Genomic DNA, 17,934 nt, shown 5'->3' on the forward strand with positions numbered 1-17,934 from the left:
GCCCACAACTTGATTAAAAATAAAAGTAGGCCAGGTGCGTGGCTCACACCTGTAATCGCACTTTGGGAGACCAAGGCAGGTGGATCACTTGAGGTCAGGAGTTGAAGACCAGCCTGGCCAACCCTGTCGCTACTAAAAATACAAAAAAATACAGCTGGGACCTGTAGTCCCAACTACTCAGGAGGCTGAGGCACAACAATTGCTTGAACCCAGGAGGCGGAGGTTGCAGTGAGCTGAAATTGCACCACTGCACTCCCAGCCTGGGTGACAGAGTGAAACTGTCCCCCCAAAATAAATAGGTAAATAAATAAAATAAAATAATCCATCATGGGGATTTTACTTCATTCATTACTTTCAGAGTGTGTGTCAGGTACTAAGTTTGCTTCTAGATTTCCGACATTTGCCTCTAATGGAGTAGGGAAGCTGCATAAACATTCTATACGTCCAGGCCTGTTTTTCCTTCCTGTCGTTGCCTTTACCAGGCGGAGATGCTGGTGCTGTATCATTTTTATTGACCCACCTATTTTATGCCAGGTGCCTGCTACGCTCTAGTTGCAAGAATGTATGAACAGCTTTTCTCCAAGGAGCTCCCAGTCTAGTGAGAAAGACTTTTTTTCAAATACTTAGAAACCTTGGAAGACATTTTCCTTGAAATCTCAATTGAATAATTCCTTTGCTTAGTAAATACTGTTTCGGAACTTGTTGAGCCCTGATGCCAGGGATGGAAAGATAATTAAGGCCCCAGGTCTGAATCTTGAGGAACTCATCAGATTATAGAGCGATGTTTTCCAGAGTGAGGCCTGTGTCACTGGTAGGCATGAGTGAGGATGTGTCTATGGCCCTTGACATTGTTAATTATAACTAGCCCATCAAACATGTTATTTCATTGGTAGAATTGTTTAAGAGATGATGGAAGTAGGTATTTTAGGATAAATAAGTGAGTTGCCTTGAAGAAAAATATTTAAATAGTAATTCAGGTAATATCTCGATATGAATATATTATAAGGGCAATACTCAAATGATTGGCTTAGGGGAACCCTGATCCAGAGAGACAGTGTGAGTAATGAAAACACAGGATTAACTGATTAGTTGTGAATGAGGGAAACACAAGGACTTCATTGTTGAAGGTGATTAATCAGATTTTTTTTTTTTAGACAGTCTTGCTCTGTCACCCAGGCTGGAGTGCAGTGACACAATCTTGGCTCACTGCAACCTCCGCCTCCCGCATTCAAGCTATTCTCCTGCCTTCAGCCTCCCCAGTAGCTGGAATTACAGGCATTACAGGCATGTGCCACCACACCCGGCTAATTTTTGTATTTTTTTTTAGTAGAGATTGGGTTTCACCCTGTTGGCCAGGCTGGTCTCGAACTCCTGGCCTCAAGTAATCCACCTGCGTCAGCCTCCCAGAGTGGTAGTATTATAGGTGTGAGCCACAGTGCCTGGCCGAAAGTAATTAATCAAATTTTAAGACGGGTCTGTATTGGGGTAAATATTGATTTTCAAAATAGTATCTTCACCTGAATGAACTATTTTGTTTGATTGTGCAAAAATACTTTTCTAGAGTATTCATTGCAACATGGTAGTGAAATTAGAAATGACATGAATGTCCAACAGTAGGAAATTGGTTAAAATCTTATCAATTGATAAGGTAGAGATAGTAGAAGCCATTGCAAATGATGAAGCAGGTGCATAATTTGCTATAAAAGGGCACTCAGAATACCTAGATACTGGGAAGGGGTTAGGTGAAAATGCCAAGAATGGAAAGCCCCAAAGGATGTGCTAACGTGGGAATAGTAGTTACCCTTTAGCTCTGGGATTTCAACTTTTTTTTTTTTTGAGATGGAGTCTTGCTCTGTTGCCCAGGCTGGAGTGCAATGGCGAGATCTCCGCTCACTGCAACCTCTGCCTCAGCCTCCTGAGTAGCTGGGATTATAGGCATGCACCACCACGCCCGGCTAATTTTTGTATTTTTAGTAGAGATGGGGTTTTGCCATGTTGGCCTGGCTGGTCTCGAACTCCTGACCTCGGGTGATCCACCTGCCTCGGCCTCCCAAAGTGCTGAGGTTCAACTAATTTTATTAGCCTTTGTTGTGTTCTAGTTTTTTGTTTTTGTTTTTTTTTTTTTTTTGAGATGGAGTCTTGCTCTGTCACCCAGGCTGGAGTTGCAGTGGCATGATCTTGGCTCACTGCAGCCTCTGCCTCCTGGGTTCACGCCATTCTCCTGCCTCAGCCTCCCGAGTAGCTGGGACTACAGGCGCCTGCCACCACGCCCAGCTAATTTTTTTTTTTTTTTTTTTTTTTTTTTTTTGTATTTTTAGTAGAGACAGGGTTTCACTGTGTTAGCCAGGATAGTCTCGATCTCCTGACCTCGAGATCCGCCCACCTCAGCCTCCCAAAGTGCTGGGATTACAGGCGTGAGCCACCGTGCCCGGCGTGTTCTAGTTTTAAAGAGAGAAAAGCTAAACTTAGCATAGCTTCTCTGTAGAGAATAGCATAGCTTCTCTGATCTGCTTTGGTTTCCCTTCTTACAGGTGTGGAGGCACAGTTGGTGCTATTTTCACTTGTCCACTGGAAGTCATTAAGACACGGTTGCAGTCTTCAAGATTAGCTCTCCGGACAGTCTACTATCCTCAGGTTCATCTGGGGACCATTAGTGGAGCTGGAATGGTGAGACCAACATCCGTGACACCTGGACTCTTTCAGGTGCTGAAGTAAGTTCAGTCTTCTCTGCTCCTGCCACCTGCACACCCTGTACCGCCACTGTCAACACAGAATGTTCATCAAGCTTATCAAATGTGATGTTCTGTTTGCATAGCCTTGGTCCTAACTTAAGAATTAGATTTCTTTACCAATACTTGTGAACTCTGACCTTGCTCCCCTGGCAGCGGGGGTCCCAGTGTACATGTGACCATCATCCAGGGCAGTTAAAGTAAACCTACCTAGCAAAGCAAACCAAAAATCCACGTGTAAATTGTGGCATCACATTGTCGCTCTTGCTCAAAGCTTTTGAGAGAAATGAAGATAAGAGGTGGTAGAGTAAAATTTTAAAAATTGCACAACAGAAGAGTTCTAAATATTTTATTTTATTTTACTTACTTTTTTTGAGACAGAAGAATCTCGCTCTGTCACCCAAGCTGGAGTGCAATGGTGCGATCTCGGCTCGCTGCAGGTGATCTGCCCACCTTGGCCTCCCAAAGTGCTGAGATTACAGGCATGAGCCACCGCACCCAGCCGTGAATATTTTTAAAAGAAACAAAATGTTTGTTTGTTTGTTTTTTGAGACGGAGTTGCACTCTTGTTGCCCAGACTGGAGTGCAATGGCACGATCTTGGCTCACCGCAACCTCTGCCTCCTGGATTCAAAGGATTCTCCCACCTCAGCCTCCCGAGTAGCTGGGACTACAGACATGCGCCACCATGCCTGGCTAATTTTGTATTTTTCATAGAGATGGGGTTTCTCCATGTTGGCCAGGCTGGTCCCAAACTTCCAACCTCAGGTGATCCGCCTGCCTCAGCCTCCCAAAGTGCTGGTATTACAGGCGTGAGCCACCACGCTGGCTTTTTTTTTTTTTTTTTTGCTTTTTATTGGGAAATATTTTTAAATGTATAGAAAAGTTATATTTAATAAAATGGGTTTTAAAATTTGTTTTATACCTGAGCTACCTGCCCATTTTATTATTTTTACTGTAGAAAAAATAATTCATTTGCTTATAAAGTAGCCAAATATTCTTAAGTCAAATTTGGCTTATCAGTCTATGCTTAAGGTAAAATCAAATTCAGAAGAGAACTGATTGAATATCTGATTTTTAGCTCAGGACCTTGTACTTTGAGATGCTCTATAAATAATAGTTGAATTTAACTGAGTGTGATATTCAAATCTTTGAAACTGATTCTTGGGCAAGAGTGTGTTCAAGAAAGACATTCATCAAGAAAGCTATCAGTGTAGAGATTTATTTGGGAAACGTTAGAAAAAGAAGTAATAAAATGGAGATGCTCTGTTTTAAAAACAACATATTTAGCACTTTTTTTTTTGAGATTTAGTCTCACTCTGTCGCCCAGGCTGGAGTGCAGTGGCGCGATCTCCACTGACTGCAAGCTCCGCCTCCCGGGTTCACGCCATTCTGCCTCAGCCTCCCGAGTAGCTGGGACTACAGGCTCCCGCCATCACGCCCAGCTAATTTTTTTATATTTTTAGTAGAGACAGGGTTTCACCATGTTAGCCAGGATGGTCTCAATTTCCTGACCTCATGATCCACCCGCCTTGACCTCCCAAAGTGTTGGGATTACAGGCGTGAGCCACCGTGCCTGGCCACATTTAGCACTTTTAGGCACAATTTAGATGAGGCAGGATGAGTTGGAGAGTGCTTAATTTATTTTTAGGTACGTTTTATTTGTAAAACCCAACTATGAGTCACTCGGGCATTCATGCCAAATGTGTGCAAAGGTACATCTGAGCTTACTGAGCAAAACTGAACAGCAAGACCAGATGCCAGGGACAAGTGAGAGCATCAGAAGCCCAGCGAAGGAACAGGGAGATCAGTGTCCAAGACTCCAGGAAAATTGGGGGTTTTGTTTGTTTGTTTGTTTGTTTTCTTTTTTGAGACAGATTCTCACTCTGTCACCCAAGCTGGAGTGCAGTGGTACGATCTCTGCTCACTGAGACCTCTGCCTCCTGGGTTCAAGCGATTCTCCTGCCTCAGCTTCCCGAGTAGCTGGGATCACAGGCGTGCACCACGATGCCTGGCTAATTTTTGTATTTTTGGTAGAGACAGGGTTTTACCATGTTGGCCAGGCTGGCCTTGAACTCCTGACCTCAGGAGATCTGCCTGCCTTGGCCTCCCAAAGTACTGGGATTACAGGCATGAGCCACTGCGTCTGGGTGAGAATCAGGTTTTTAAATTAAATGCTAAGAAGAGGAGTGGAGACACTGGGCAGGAAGGTTGGGGGTGGGTACAGGAGGGACAGAAGCACAGAGATGTGGAGGGACACTTTGTTCTCAGGACAGATCCGAGTCCATGGCCCCCCACAAGACCGGACTGTGAGAACACCCCTCCTGCTTTGCCTTTTCACATGCTTAGGCAGTGCCAGTGTCCTAGGTGACACCTTTCTTCTAAGGAACATGCAGTGCTTTGGACATAAGGAAACTGAGACAGGTAATGTTACTTCAGTAACATTCAAAATGAACTTCCTCTTGCCAAATAACTCATGACTAGTGAATTTGGATTTACTGTAACTGGGGAACTGTTACCCAAAAGTGTGGGTGTCAACAGGGCCAAGCCTGGAAGGTAAATGGGAATGTTTCTGCATTTTAGGTTTTACAGGATATGTGGGTTGAGCGTCCCTTTATCCAAAATGCTTGGGACCAGAAGCAATGTGGATTTCGGATTTTGGAATATTTGCTTCATCATACCAGTTCAGCATCCCCAGTCCAGAAATACAAAATGCTCCAATGGGCATTTCTTTCAGCATCATGTTGTCACTCAAAAAGTTCCTGATTTTAGAACATTTTGGATTCTTATGGCTTTCTACTCTCCAGTAAATCCACCCCCCCATAAGAGATTGTGTGTGTGTCTGTGTCTGTGTGTGTGTCTGTTTGTATCTGTTCCCTCCCCTCAATTAGGGCAATTGTTTAGTAAAATTTAAATCAAAGGAAAAAGGCCACTGCATGTTTTAATACAGGAACAACTTCCACACCACACAAAAGACAAACTATTTTCATTACAGTCCCACCGGCTTCATTGGTTAATACAGCCACAGCCACACAATAATGAGCCATCACTTACATATGAATACTTTAATTAATTAATTTTTTTTTTTTTTTTTTGAGACAGAGTTTCACTCTTGTTGTCCAGGCTGGAGTGCAATGGCGCGATCTCGGCACAACCTCCGCCTCCCAGGTTCAAGCGATTCTCCTTCCTCAGCCTCCCAAGTAGCTGGGATTACAGGAATGTGCTACCACGCCCAGCTAATTTTGTATTTTTATTAGAGACAGGGATTCTCCATGTTGGTCAGGCTGGTCTCAAACTCCCAACCTCAGGTGATCTGCCCGCCTTGGCCTCCCAAAGTGCTGGGATTACAGGCGTGAGCCACTGCGCTCGGCATGAATACTTTAAAATCAGTTTATTTTATTGGCATCAAAATACAAACAATGGCGTTATTAAATAAAATTTTAGTTATAATGTTTTGTTAGAAAGGTGTTTGTAAAGTGGCACTTTTCACCCAAGAGCTATTTTATTTAAGCTTTATTTCCTCACTTTTATTATATATTTTTAAAATTCTGGGCCGGGCACAGTGGCTCATGCCTGTATTCTTAGCACTTTGAGGGGCCAATGCAAATGGATTGGTTGAGCCCAAGAGTTTGAGACCAGCCTGGGCAATGTGGCGAAATCCCATCACTACAAAAAATACAAAAAATTAGCCGGGCATGTTGGCATGCACCTGTAATCCCAGCTACTCAGGAGGCTGAGCTTAGGAGTTGAATATAACTGAGCATGATATTCAGATCTCTGAAACTGATTCTTGGGCAAGAGTGTGTTCAAGACAGACATTTATCAAGAAAACTACTTATCGTTGTAAAAATGTATTGGGGAAATGTTAGAAAAAGACATAATAAAATGCAGGTGCTCTGTTGCAAAAACCACACATTTAGCACTTTTAGGCACAGTTTACGTAAGACAGGATGTCCTTGAGCCCAGGAGATCAAGGCTGCAGTGAGCTGTGATTGTGCCACTGTACTCCAGCCTGGGCAATGGAATAAGACCCTGTGTCAAAGAAAGATTCTCTCACACAACTATTTAATAACTTTCAAGTAAAGGACTACTTTAAAAAAAATTGTGGGTACATAGTAGGTGTATACATTTATGAAGAAAACTCCTTTTACGTGGTAGTATTTCATTGATTTTTCACAACCTTAGCAGATTAGTTAGTACTCAGGCGTGACGTTAGCTCTATTTTAGAGAAGAGGACATGCAGGTTAAGGGTTAAGTGACATGCCCAAAGTCACGTTCAATGTGTATCCACCTTGTTTCTAAGAAAGACTTGAAGCCGCTAAAGTAAAGTAAGAAATGAACAAGCCCCAGACCCAAGGCTGAGCCTCTGCTGCTTCTCTGAGAAGGCAGCAGCAGTGGCCAGCTCAGAGACTCCTAAGACTGCACCCTCCTGCCTCCATGGCTATTGCTTCTGTTTCCTTTGCCGTGCTGCAGCCTTACAACCTCTGGCTGTTGGAGGGTCCAGGGCCCAGACCCTGGCCTTCTCTAGCTACTGCCACTCCTTCTGTGGGCGCACTTAGTTTCATGGCTGTAAATACTATCTGTAAGCTGGCAGCGTTTCTGCTCTGAGCCTCACACGCTCCATCCAGCTGCCCGTTTGACAGCTTGGATGTTTATTAGCCATCCAAGAGTAACATGAGCAAAATAGAACTCCATAAAACCTGCTGCTCCCAGAGTCTTCCCTGTCTCTGTTAGAGGCAGCTCCATCTTTCCAGCTACACAGATCTCAAGCCTCATATTCATCCTTAGATCTTATTTCTCAGCCCTGCAGCAAATCCTTTCAAGTCTACCTTCAAAATAAATACAGAATCTGACCCTTTTTCACTACTTCCTCCACCACTGTCCTGATGGAAGCCACCGTATCTCACCTATATTGGTGCATTCGCTTCCTGACTGCTCTGGCTTGAAAGCTTGCTGCCCTCTACCCTCAGTCTGTTCTCAGCAGAGCACCCAGAGAACTCTGCTCAGATCCTCTGCTCAGAGTTGCTGTCTCCCTCTGGGTAAGAGCTACAGCTATCCCTGCGGCCTACTAGGTTCTACACGATTGTCACCCTTCCCGTTACTTCTGACTTTTCATCTCCTATTTTCCCCTTTGCTTCTCCAGCCTCCTTTTTCTTCCTTTAAAAGGCCAGGAACATTTCCCACCGCAGGGTGTTTGCAGTAGACATTGTCTGCATGGCTGACTTCCGCTGTCATCACCTTGCAGGAAGACCCTACAGTGACCATGCTATTTAAAAGCAAACTCTCCCCAACACCCCAGCCCGCCTTCCTGCTTTATTTTTATCCGTAGCACTTACGTCCATCAACATACAGTGTAGTTTACTTACTTCTATTCTTTTCTCCCTCTTCACCACCCCTTTCAATGGGACTTCTTTGGAGGTAGTGACTTTGGTTTCTTTTAATTACTGAAATCGTCCCCAAGCATCGAGAATGTTGCCTGTCACATAGCAAGCATTCCACACAAATTGAATGCGTGAGTTTTGGCATGTCAGGAAGGTATTGCATATAAAGGGCTTAACACCCTCCCTCCATGTAAATAATAAAAGCTGCTCTCATTATAATAGCTACTCTCTGCTTTTAAACACAAGGGTTTTTTTTGTTTTTTTTTTTTAAACTTTAAAGTCTTATCTCTTAACAGAGGCAAAAAAAAAAGGGGGGGGGGATATCCTATTACATAATTCTCATGTGAAGAAAGTATACTCACTCTTCGGGGGAAATGTGTATCTTTTCCTGTTAATAAGTTCTAAAAGCAGAGTCTTTTAGACTCAGGTCTTACATAAAAGCAATATACCAACTTAAGAAGCTTTAGGGGGGCTTAACAGAGGGTGGCTCCTTTTCAGGCTGCCACCATGTGGGTTGAAGCCACCATCCTCTCTCACCTGGATTATTGTACAGCTTTCTGTTTCTTCATTAACCATCCCTAAGCTAACGGCAGTGACGATGGTTTACAGAGAGGGTCTTTATCTAGTAAGTGATCAAACAAGAACAAGGGTACAGGCTTTTGTCTCATCTACAAAGCCCGTGTTAGTTTCCTGTTGACATTTTTGGAAGACACTTTGTTATTCAAAAACCCATACAAGGCTGGGCGCAGTGGCTCACCCTTGTAATCCCAGCACTTTGGGAGGCCAAGGCAGGTAGATCACCTGAGGTCAGGAGTTAGAGACCAACCTGGCCAACATGGTGAAACCTCGTCTCTACTAAAAATACAAAAACCACCCGGACGTGGCAGCACATGCCTGTAATCCCAGCTTCTAGGGAGGGTGAGGCAGGAGAATCACTTGAACCTGGGAGGCAGAGGTTGCAGTGAGCCGAAATCACGCCACTGCCTTCCAGCCTGGGCAACAGAGCGAGACTCCATCTCAAAAAAAAAGAAAAGAAAAAAAAAACCCATGCAAATAACATGGTCATTAGTTTAAACGTTGTATGCTTATGGCCGAGGCAGGCAGATCACGAGGTCAGGAGATAGAGACTATCCTGGCTAACACAGTGAAACCCCATCTCTACTGAAAATACAAAAAATTATCCAGGTGTGGCGGTGGGCGCCTGTAGTCCCAGCTACTCAGGAGGTTGAGGCAGGAGAGTGGCGTGAACTCAGGAGGCAGAGCTTGCAGTGAGCCAAGATTGCGCCACTGCACTCCAGCCTGGGCAACACAGCAAGACTCCGTCTCAAAAAAAAAAAGTTGTCTGCTTATTAATAGTCTTACTCATTTGGGGAATACTACTTTAAAAGACTTGTCAGAGAACAGAATTTGTTTATAGGAAGTTTATTTTTCAAAATTCAGAGAAAAAATATTCTCTATTCTGTTAAAGAAAAGTATTCCGTTAAAGAAAAAATACTCTCTATTGAAGAACTTATCTTGAACCTATCTTTTTTTTAAATAGTTACTTAAAAAGCAAAAAGGCAATATGTTAACAGATTCAGGTATCTGCTATTAAATGTGACAGAGTAATAGTATATGTATTTCAGGTATCTGCTTTTAAAAAAAATAAAAATCTTCTGGCTTAATATTTTCCAGCAAAGTTCTTACTATTTAAGCTGCTGAGATACATTCTTTTTGTTTTTTCTTTCTTTCTTTTTTGAGGCAGAGTCTTGCTCTGTCGCCCAGGCTGGAGTACAGTGGCACCATCTCTGCTTACTGCAACCTCTGCCTCCCGGGTTCGAGCGATTCTCCTGCCTCAGCCTCCTGAGTAGCTGGGACTACAGGCGCGTGCCACCAGGCCCGGCTAATTTTTTTTTGTATTTTTAGTAGAGATGGGGTTTCACCATATTAGCCAGGATGGTCTCGATCTCCTGGCCTTGTGATCCGCCCACTTCGGCCTCCCAAAGTGCTGGGATTACAGGTGTGAGCCACCGCACCCAGCCCTCTTTTTGTTTTTTCAAGTGCCTTTTTCATCTTTGAAAAGTAACATGTTAGTGATCTCCTGTCTATCTTTTAGGAACTACAGTGTTCAGATGAGACATTTGTCTTGGATTAGTCTGTGGTATGCATATTATGATATAAAACTAGTGAAGAGAATAAAATGCTCCAAACAAGGCCCTGATTTTTTTTTTTCCCCATTTTTTTCCTAAATGAAAGTTTGTGACTATGGGAAAATGAGTCTGGATCCTTCTGGGCTTGATTTTGCAGCTGAAATATACCATTTATAGTAGGATCTTAATTGTTCCAGAAAAGTTTTGTAAACATCAAGCTAGTTAGAAGTTTGGATTATGTAACAGATTTGGCTTTTTGCCAACTGTTATTGTGTGTAACTATGGAGACCACCTTTCTTAAGTTCTTAACAGGCCTGAGTCAGTTGAGGACACGAGTTCACTACTGCATTATGGATGAGCGGCTTCAAGCTTCCTGGAGCCAGAGATTCCCTTAATTGTGTTTAAATGACTCCTGAAGCTGAACGGGGTACATTAATGGGGACCACAAAGAAGATCTAAACTTTACACAATTTCTTGATACACGTAGCATTTGAAAGTCTTGATTATGTGCTATATTATAAAGTATAGGCCACTTCAAGGTATTACTTGAGAGAGGTTTTAGTTCAGAGAGCTCGATCTTTTAAAAGAGCAATACTGCTTGAACCCGGGAGGTGGAGGTTGCAGTGAGCCGAGATCGTGCCATTGCACTCGCCTGGCAACAGAGCGAGACTCCGTCTCAAAAAAAAAAAAAGGCAATACTCATGGTGGTTCACACCTGTAATCCCAGTACTTTGGGAGGCTGAGGTGGGCGGATCACCTGAAGTCAGGAGTTCAAGACCTGCTTGGCCAACATGGTAAAACTCCATCTCTACTAAAAATACAAAAATTAGCCAGGTATGGTGGTGCACGCCTGTAATCCCAGCTATCCAGGAGGCTGAGGAAGGAGAATTACTTGAGCCTGGGAGGCGGAGGCTGCAGTGAGCCGAGATGCAGCCACTGCACTCGCCTGGCCGACAGAGCAAGACTCTATCTCAAAAAAAAAAAAAAAATTAGCAGGACGTGGTGGCTGGCGTCTATAATCCTATCTACTCAGGAGGCTGAGGCAGGAGAATTGCTTGAACCCAGGAGGCAGAGGTTATATGGGATCACTTAAAAGGGCCTGGGCTTAACACTTATCAGTAAGGAAAATGATTTGATTAGAAAAAAAAGACTGGCCGGGCGCGGTGGCTCACGCTTGTAATCCCAGCACTTTGGGAGGCCGAGGCGGGCGGATCACGAGGTCAGGAGATCGAGACCACGGTGAAACCCTGTCTCTACTAAAAATACAAAAAATTAGCCGGGCGTGGTGGCGGGTGCCTGTAGTCCCAGCTACTTGGAGAGGCTGAGGCAGGAGAATGGCGTGAACCCGGGAGGCAGAGCTTGCAGTGAGCCGAGATCCCGCCACTGCACTCCAGCCTGGGCGACAGAGCGAGACTCCGTCTCAAAAAAAAAAAAAAAAAAAAAGAAAAAGACTGCTGTCTCTGCATAATATTTTTATGTAATTTAATTATATAAATGGGCCAAGCACAGTGGCTCATGCCTGTAATCTCAACACTTTGGGAGGCCGAGGTGGGTGGATCACTTGAGGTAGGGAGTTCGAGACCAACCTGACCAACATGGAGAAACCCTGTCTCTACTAAAAATACAAAATTAGCTGGGCGTAGTGGCGGGTGCCTGTAATCCCAGCTACTTGGAGACTGAGGCAGGAGAATCACTTGAACCCGGGAGGCAGAGGTTGTGGTGAGCCGAGATCGCGCCATTGCACTCCAGCCTGGGCAACAAGGGCAAAAACTCCGTTCCAAAAAAAAAAAAAAAATTATATAAATTGGACTAAAGTCTGGCTTACTACTTTTTGAAATAATAGCTTTTTTTTTTTTTTTGGAGACAGAGTCTCTCTCTGTCGCCCAGGCTGGAGTGCAGTGTCTCACTGCAAGCTCCACCTCCTGGGTTCACGCCATTCTCCTGCCTCGGCCTCCCGAGTAGCTGGGGCTACAGGCACCTACTACCACGCCTGGCTAGTTTTTTTTTTTGTATTTTTAGTAGAGACGGGGTTTCACTGTGTTAGCCAGGATGGTCTCGATCTCCTGACCTCATGATCCGCCCGCCTTGACCTCCCAAAGTGCTGGGATTACAGGCATGAGCCACCGCGCCCGGCCGATTCTTTAGTATTTCAACAAAAGATCATGCCGTCTGTGAATAGACTAGTTTTACTTTTTTCTTTCCACTCTTTTTCATCTAATTGCTAGCCTACTACTAGCTCTTGAAGGTACAGATATTCTTTATTTTAAACATCCAAAAATTAGGAGAAGAGAAGCTAAGATTCAAAATTCTATTTACTTTATACATTCAGAAAATCTAGAGCATGAAAAGTCACATAGTGATCTGAGGAAGGAGAGCTGGAAATAGATGAAACTTTAACATTATCCAGTATGCTGTGGACCAGAATGTCAGCTGTACCTCTTTTGCACCAAAAACCAGCTAAATTTGGGAAACTTTCCCTGTGGAGAAAGTGGAAGAGGTAGAAATAGAATTGACAGGATTTACTTTACTATTAACTTTATAGGAACATCTTTTCCATAAAGTGAAAGATCTTTTCATCATACCTTCTGTGTGTTGTAATGAAGGTAAAACATTCTATTAACTTTTTTTTTTTCCTTTCTGAGACAGAGTCCTGCTCTGTTGCCCAGGCTGGAGTACAGTGGCATGATCTCGGCTCACTGCAGCCTTTGCCTCCCGTGATCAAGCGATTTCTGGTTAGTTTTTGTATTTTTAGTAGAGACAGGTTTCACCATGTTGGCCAGGCTGGTCTCGAACTCCTGACCTCAAGTGATCCACCCGCCTCGGCCTCCCAATGTGCTAGGATTACAGACGTGAGCCACTGCTCCCAGCCATTCTATTAACTTTTGACTAGCATATGATTATTTGTGAGCTACATCAACCTTGAGTGCTATCAAATGGATGGTACTACTAGTAAAGAGAAATCCTCACTAAGAAAAGGAGATTAAATTAGAGAAGACCATAATATAACAATGTAAATTCTCCTGGATAACATGGAAATTGAACCATTGAAGAGAGTAAATTTAACCAACTTTAATAACTGTGTTGCTGCGGAAAAATGCCTCTAAAGAATGTTCCATACAATCCTTTTAGGATTTTCTGAGTCGCTTTTAATCAGAAACAATATTTAACTTTTTTGTGTGAAAAGCACATTGGCGAGGTTATAGAGAAATCGGAACCCCTTTTACATCGCAAGTGGGAATGTAACCACCGTAGAAAACAGCCTAGTGGTTTCTCAAAAAATTAGGCATAGGATTACTGTGTGATCCAGCAATTCCACTTGGATTCCACAAAAGAATCCAAAGCAAGGACTGAAACAAATATTATACACCCATGTTTATAGCAGTACTATATATAATAGTCAAAACATGGAAACAACCCTAGTGTCCATCGATGGGTGAATGGATAATAAAATATGGTGTATACAGCAGTGGAATAATATTCAGCTTTTAAAAAAAGGAAATTCTGGGTGGGTACAGTGGCTCACACCTGTAATCCCAGCACTTAGTAAGGCCAAGGTGGGTGGATCACTTGAGGCCAGAAGTTCGAGACCAGCCTGGCCAACATGGTGACACCTCGTCTCTATTTAAAAATATATATATACAAAAATTACCTGGGCGTGGTGGCACTCACCTGTAATCCCAGCAACTGGGGAGGCTGAAGCACAAGAATTGCTTGAATTTAGGAGGTGGAGGTTGCAGTGAGCCGAGATCGCCCCACTGCACTCCAGCGTGGGTGATGGAGTAAGACCCTGTCTCAAAAAAGTAATAAAATAAAAAGAAGGAAATGGTGATACATGCTACAACATGGATGAACCTCAAAGACCGGGTGAAATAAGCCAGTCACAAAAAAAGATGTGACACCACTGATAAGAGATACCTAGAGTTGTCAGATTTATAGAGACAGTAGAATGGTGGCTGCCAGGGCCTGACGGGAGGGAGGGCTAGGGAGCTGGTGCTTAATGAGTGCAGAGGTTCAGTTTGAAAAGATGAAAAGGTTCTGGAGGTAGATGGTGGTGATGGTTGCACAACAGTGTGGATGTTCTTAATGCCACTCAACTGTACACTTAAAAATGATTACAATGGGCCGGGCATGGTGGCTCACGCTTGTAATCCCAGCACTTTGGGAGGCCGAGGCAGGCAGATCACAAGGTCAGGAGATCGAGACCATGGTGAAACCCCGTCTCTACTAAAAATACAAAAAATCAGCTGGGCGTGGTGGCGGGCGCCTGTAGTCCCAGCTACTCGGAGAGGTTGAGGCAGGAGAATGGCATGAACCCGGGAGGCGGAGCTTGCAATGAGCCAAGATCGCGGCACTGCACTCCAGCCTGGGTGACAGAGTAAGACTCCGTCTCCAAAACAAAACAAAACAAAACAAAAAAAATTATTACAGTGTGGCTCACGCCTGTAATCCCAGCACTTTGGGAGGCCAAGGCAGGTAGATCACAAGGTCAGGAGTTCCAGACCATCCTGGCTGACACAGTGAAACCCTGTCTCTACTAAAAATACAAAAAATTAGCTGGGCATGGTGGCAGGTACCTGTAGTCCCAGCTACTTGGTAGGCTGAGACTACTTGGTAGGAGAATGGCATGAACCCGGGAGGCGGAGCTTGCAGTGAGCTGAGATTGTGCCACTGCACTCCAGCCTGGGCAACAGAGCGAGACTCCGTCTCAAAAAAAAAAAGGTTACAGTGGTAGATTTTCTATTATGTGTATGTCATCACAAAAAAAAGTTTAAAAGAAAAAGCAATTGGCCAGGCGCGGTGGTTCATGCCTATAATCCCAGCACTTTGGGAGGCCAAGGCAGGCGGATCACCAGGTCAGGAGATTGAGACCATCCTGGCTAACGCGGTGAAACTCCGTCTTTACCAAAAATACAAAAAATTAGCCCGGCGTGGTGGCAGGCGCCTGTAGTCCCAGCTGCTCAGGAGGCTGAGGCAGGAGAATGGTGTGAACCTGGGAGGCGGAGCTTGCAGTGAGCCAAGATTGCGCCACTGCATTCCAGCCTGGGTGACAGAGCGAGACTCCATCTCAAAAAGAAAAGAAAAACAAATAAAAAGAAAAAGCAGTCATGGTATAATGTTTGGACTTGAGATACTAGGCTTTGGTTTTAAAAAACCATCATCCTGTCCATGAAGATTATTAGAGTTTTCTATTCCTTAAATTCTGCCCTCCCCCCGCCAACTTTTTTTTTCTTTTTAATTTTTGAGACAAGAGGTCTCTTTCTGTTGCCAAAGCTGGAGTGCAGTGGCGTGATCATGGCTCACTGCAGCCTTGACCTCCCAGGCTAAGTGATCCTCTCACCTCAACCTCCTGAGTAGCTGGGACCACAGACACACACCACCACACCTGGCTAATATTTTTCATTTTTTGTATAGATGGGGTTTATATTGTGTTGCTCAGGCTGGTCTGGAACTCCTGGGTTCAAGTGAACCTTCTGCCTGGACCTCCCAAAGTGCTGGGATTACAGGTATGAGCACTGAGCTGGCTCTATTCTTTATATCCCTGTATAAGATCCTACTACATTAGGTAAAGATGTAGAGGATAGGATTGTTAGAAGCAGTAAATCCAAAAGAAATCTCTGAACCTGTTTCTCAGTGAATCTTACTATGATGAGGAAATTATTCCCTGTGTGGCACCCTCTGCCAGATATTCATCCTACTTTCACAGGATTTCATTGTATAGTACAGACTGCACAGCTTCCTCCTGTGTTGGGCCGGGCGTGGTGGCTCATGCCTGCAATTCCAGCACTTTGTGAGGCCAAGGTGGGCAGATCACCTGAGGTGAGGAGTTCAAGACCAGCCTGACCAGCATGGAGAAACCCCATCTCTACTAAAAATATAAAGTTAGCTGAGCGTGGTGGTGCATGCCTTTAATCCCAGTTACTCGGGAGGCTGAGGTGGGAGAAACGCTTCAACCTGGGGGGCAGAAGCTGCAATGAGCCGAGATCACATCATTGCACTCCAGCCTGGGCAACAAGAGTGAAACTCTGTCTAAATAATAATAATTAATTAATTAATAAAAATACAAAATTAGCTGGGTGTGTGAATGCCTGTAATCCCAGCTACTTGGGAGGCTGAGGCAGGAGAATTGCTTGAACCCAGGAGGCAGAGGTTCCAGTGAGCCGAGATCATGCTACTGCACTCCAGCCTGGGCAACAAAGCGAGACTCCATCTCAAAAAAAAAAAAAAAAGAAAAAGAAAATATGTCTAACTGATGCTTTTTGAAGCATGTTTTTTTACTGTGTTAATGATAGCAGTATTCTACAGCCTTCCCATTCTGTATTGTAACCAAATCAGATAAGAGTCGACCTTGAGCTCTCGAAACATTTTATTCTCTCAAGGAACTAATGAGAAGGGTGACTCTTTATCATTTTAAATAGGCCTTGCCTGAGGGGTTTTAAAGGTTTGTCTTTTCTTATTATTCAGGTCGATCTTGGAGAAAGAGGGACCAAAGTCACTTTTTAGAGGCTTGGGTCCAAATTTGGTTGGAGTTGCACCATCAAGGTAAGCATTAAACTTTCCAGCTAGCTCATGCTAAGCAGTATGGAATTCTGGGTCCTTTCTTACCAAAGGGTGATGCTGCTGAATGACCAGTGTCTTTCTCTGTGTTGGATTTGCCTAAATATAGCGGACATAGCGAATAGTCATTGAGAATTGTAGGTGTGTCTTCAGTGTGTGAAAGAAAGAGATTCTACTTATTGTATTCTTCATATTCTTAAGTGTGAAAATTAATCTGCTGTCATTAATGTACTCTAAGCGTTTGCTACTCCAAGTATGGCATGTGGCCAGCAGCATTAGTATTGTCTGAGAGCTTGTTATAAACATACAATCCCAGGGCACATCCCAGACCTACATCAGAATCTGCATTTTAACAGAACCCCCAGGTGACTCCAACGCACTTAGAAACACTGATCCAGAGGAATTGTAAAGGCTTTTAACTTCACTTTCTATAAAATGACATCCTCATATCTTTGCAGGGCTTCCCCTGAAAGCCTGTTTGAAATATACAGAACTGTACTGTCCCAGTACATAACGGTAGTCACTGGCCACATGGAGCAGTTTAAATGTAAATTAATCAGAATTAAAGGTTCAATTGCTCAGTCTCCCTGGCCATGTTTCAAGCACTCAATCTCCACATGCAGCTAATGGCTACTGTATTGAAGAGCAGAGATACAGGGCATCCCATCTTGGCAGAAAGTTCTCTTGGATAGATAGGATAGAGAGGATGACAGTGTATGATTGTAAAAGTAACAGAGACAGAGAGAGAATAGCGTATCTGGAAAGTAGATTAAAAACTGCTTCCTGGCCGGGCATGGTGGCTCACCCGTGTAATCCCAGCACTTTGGGAGGCCGAGGCAGGTGGATCACCAGAGGTCAGGAATTGGAGACCAGCCTGGCCAACTTGGCAAAACCCCATCTCTACTAAAAATACAAAAATTAGCCAGGCATGGTGGCGGGCACCTGTAATCCCAGCTACTCTGGAGGCTGAGGCAGGAGAATCGCTTGAACCCGGTGGGAGGCAGAGGTTGCAGTGAGCCAAGATCGTGCCACTTCACTCCAGCCTGGGTGAAAGAGCGAAATTCCATCTCAAAAAGAAAAAACAAAACAAAACAAAAAAACTTCTTCCAGAAAGGACCTCCTGAGAAGGGAACTGAGTGGC

The 17,934-nt window shown here is 44.0% G+C and overlaps 1 protein-coding gene across 2 annotated transcripts in view; it reads left to right on the plus strand.

Annotated features, from left to right (window-relative positions):
* SLC25A33 (solute carrier family 25 member 33) overlaps positions 1-17,934 on the plus strand; it is a 42,407-nt gene that overhangs the window by 11,585 nt on the left and 12,888 nt on the right. For both annotated transcript variants that reach the window (XM_032758832.2, XM_058444051.1), the window contains exons 2-3: positions 2,532-2,711; positions 16,701-16,778. In XM_032758832.2, coding sequence (XP_032614723.1) covers positions 2,532-2,711; positions 16,701-16,778 — 258 coding nt within the window. The remainder of the gene's footprint in view (positions 1-2,531; positions 2,712-16,700; positions 16,779-17,934) is intronic.

The sequence above is a fragment of the Hylobates moloch genome, unplaced genomic scaffold (assembly GCF_009828535.3).
Source record: "Hylobates moloch isolate HMO894 unplaced genomic scaffold, HMol_V3 SCAFFOLD_9, whole genome shotgun sequence".
Taxonomy (NCBI): domain Eukaryota; kingdom Metazoa; phylum Chordata; class Mammalia; order Primates; family Hylobatidae; genus Hylobates; species Hylobates moloch.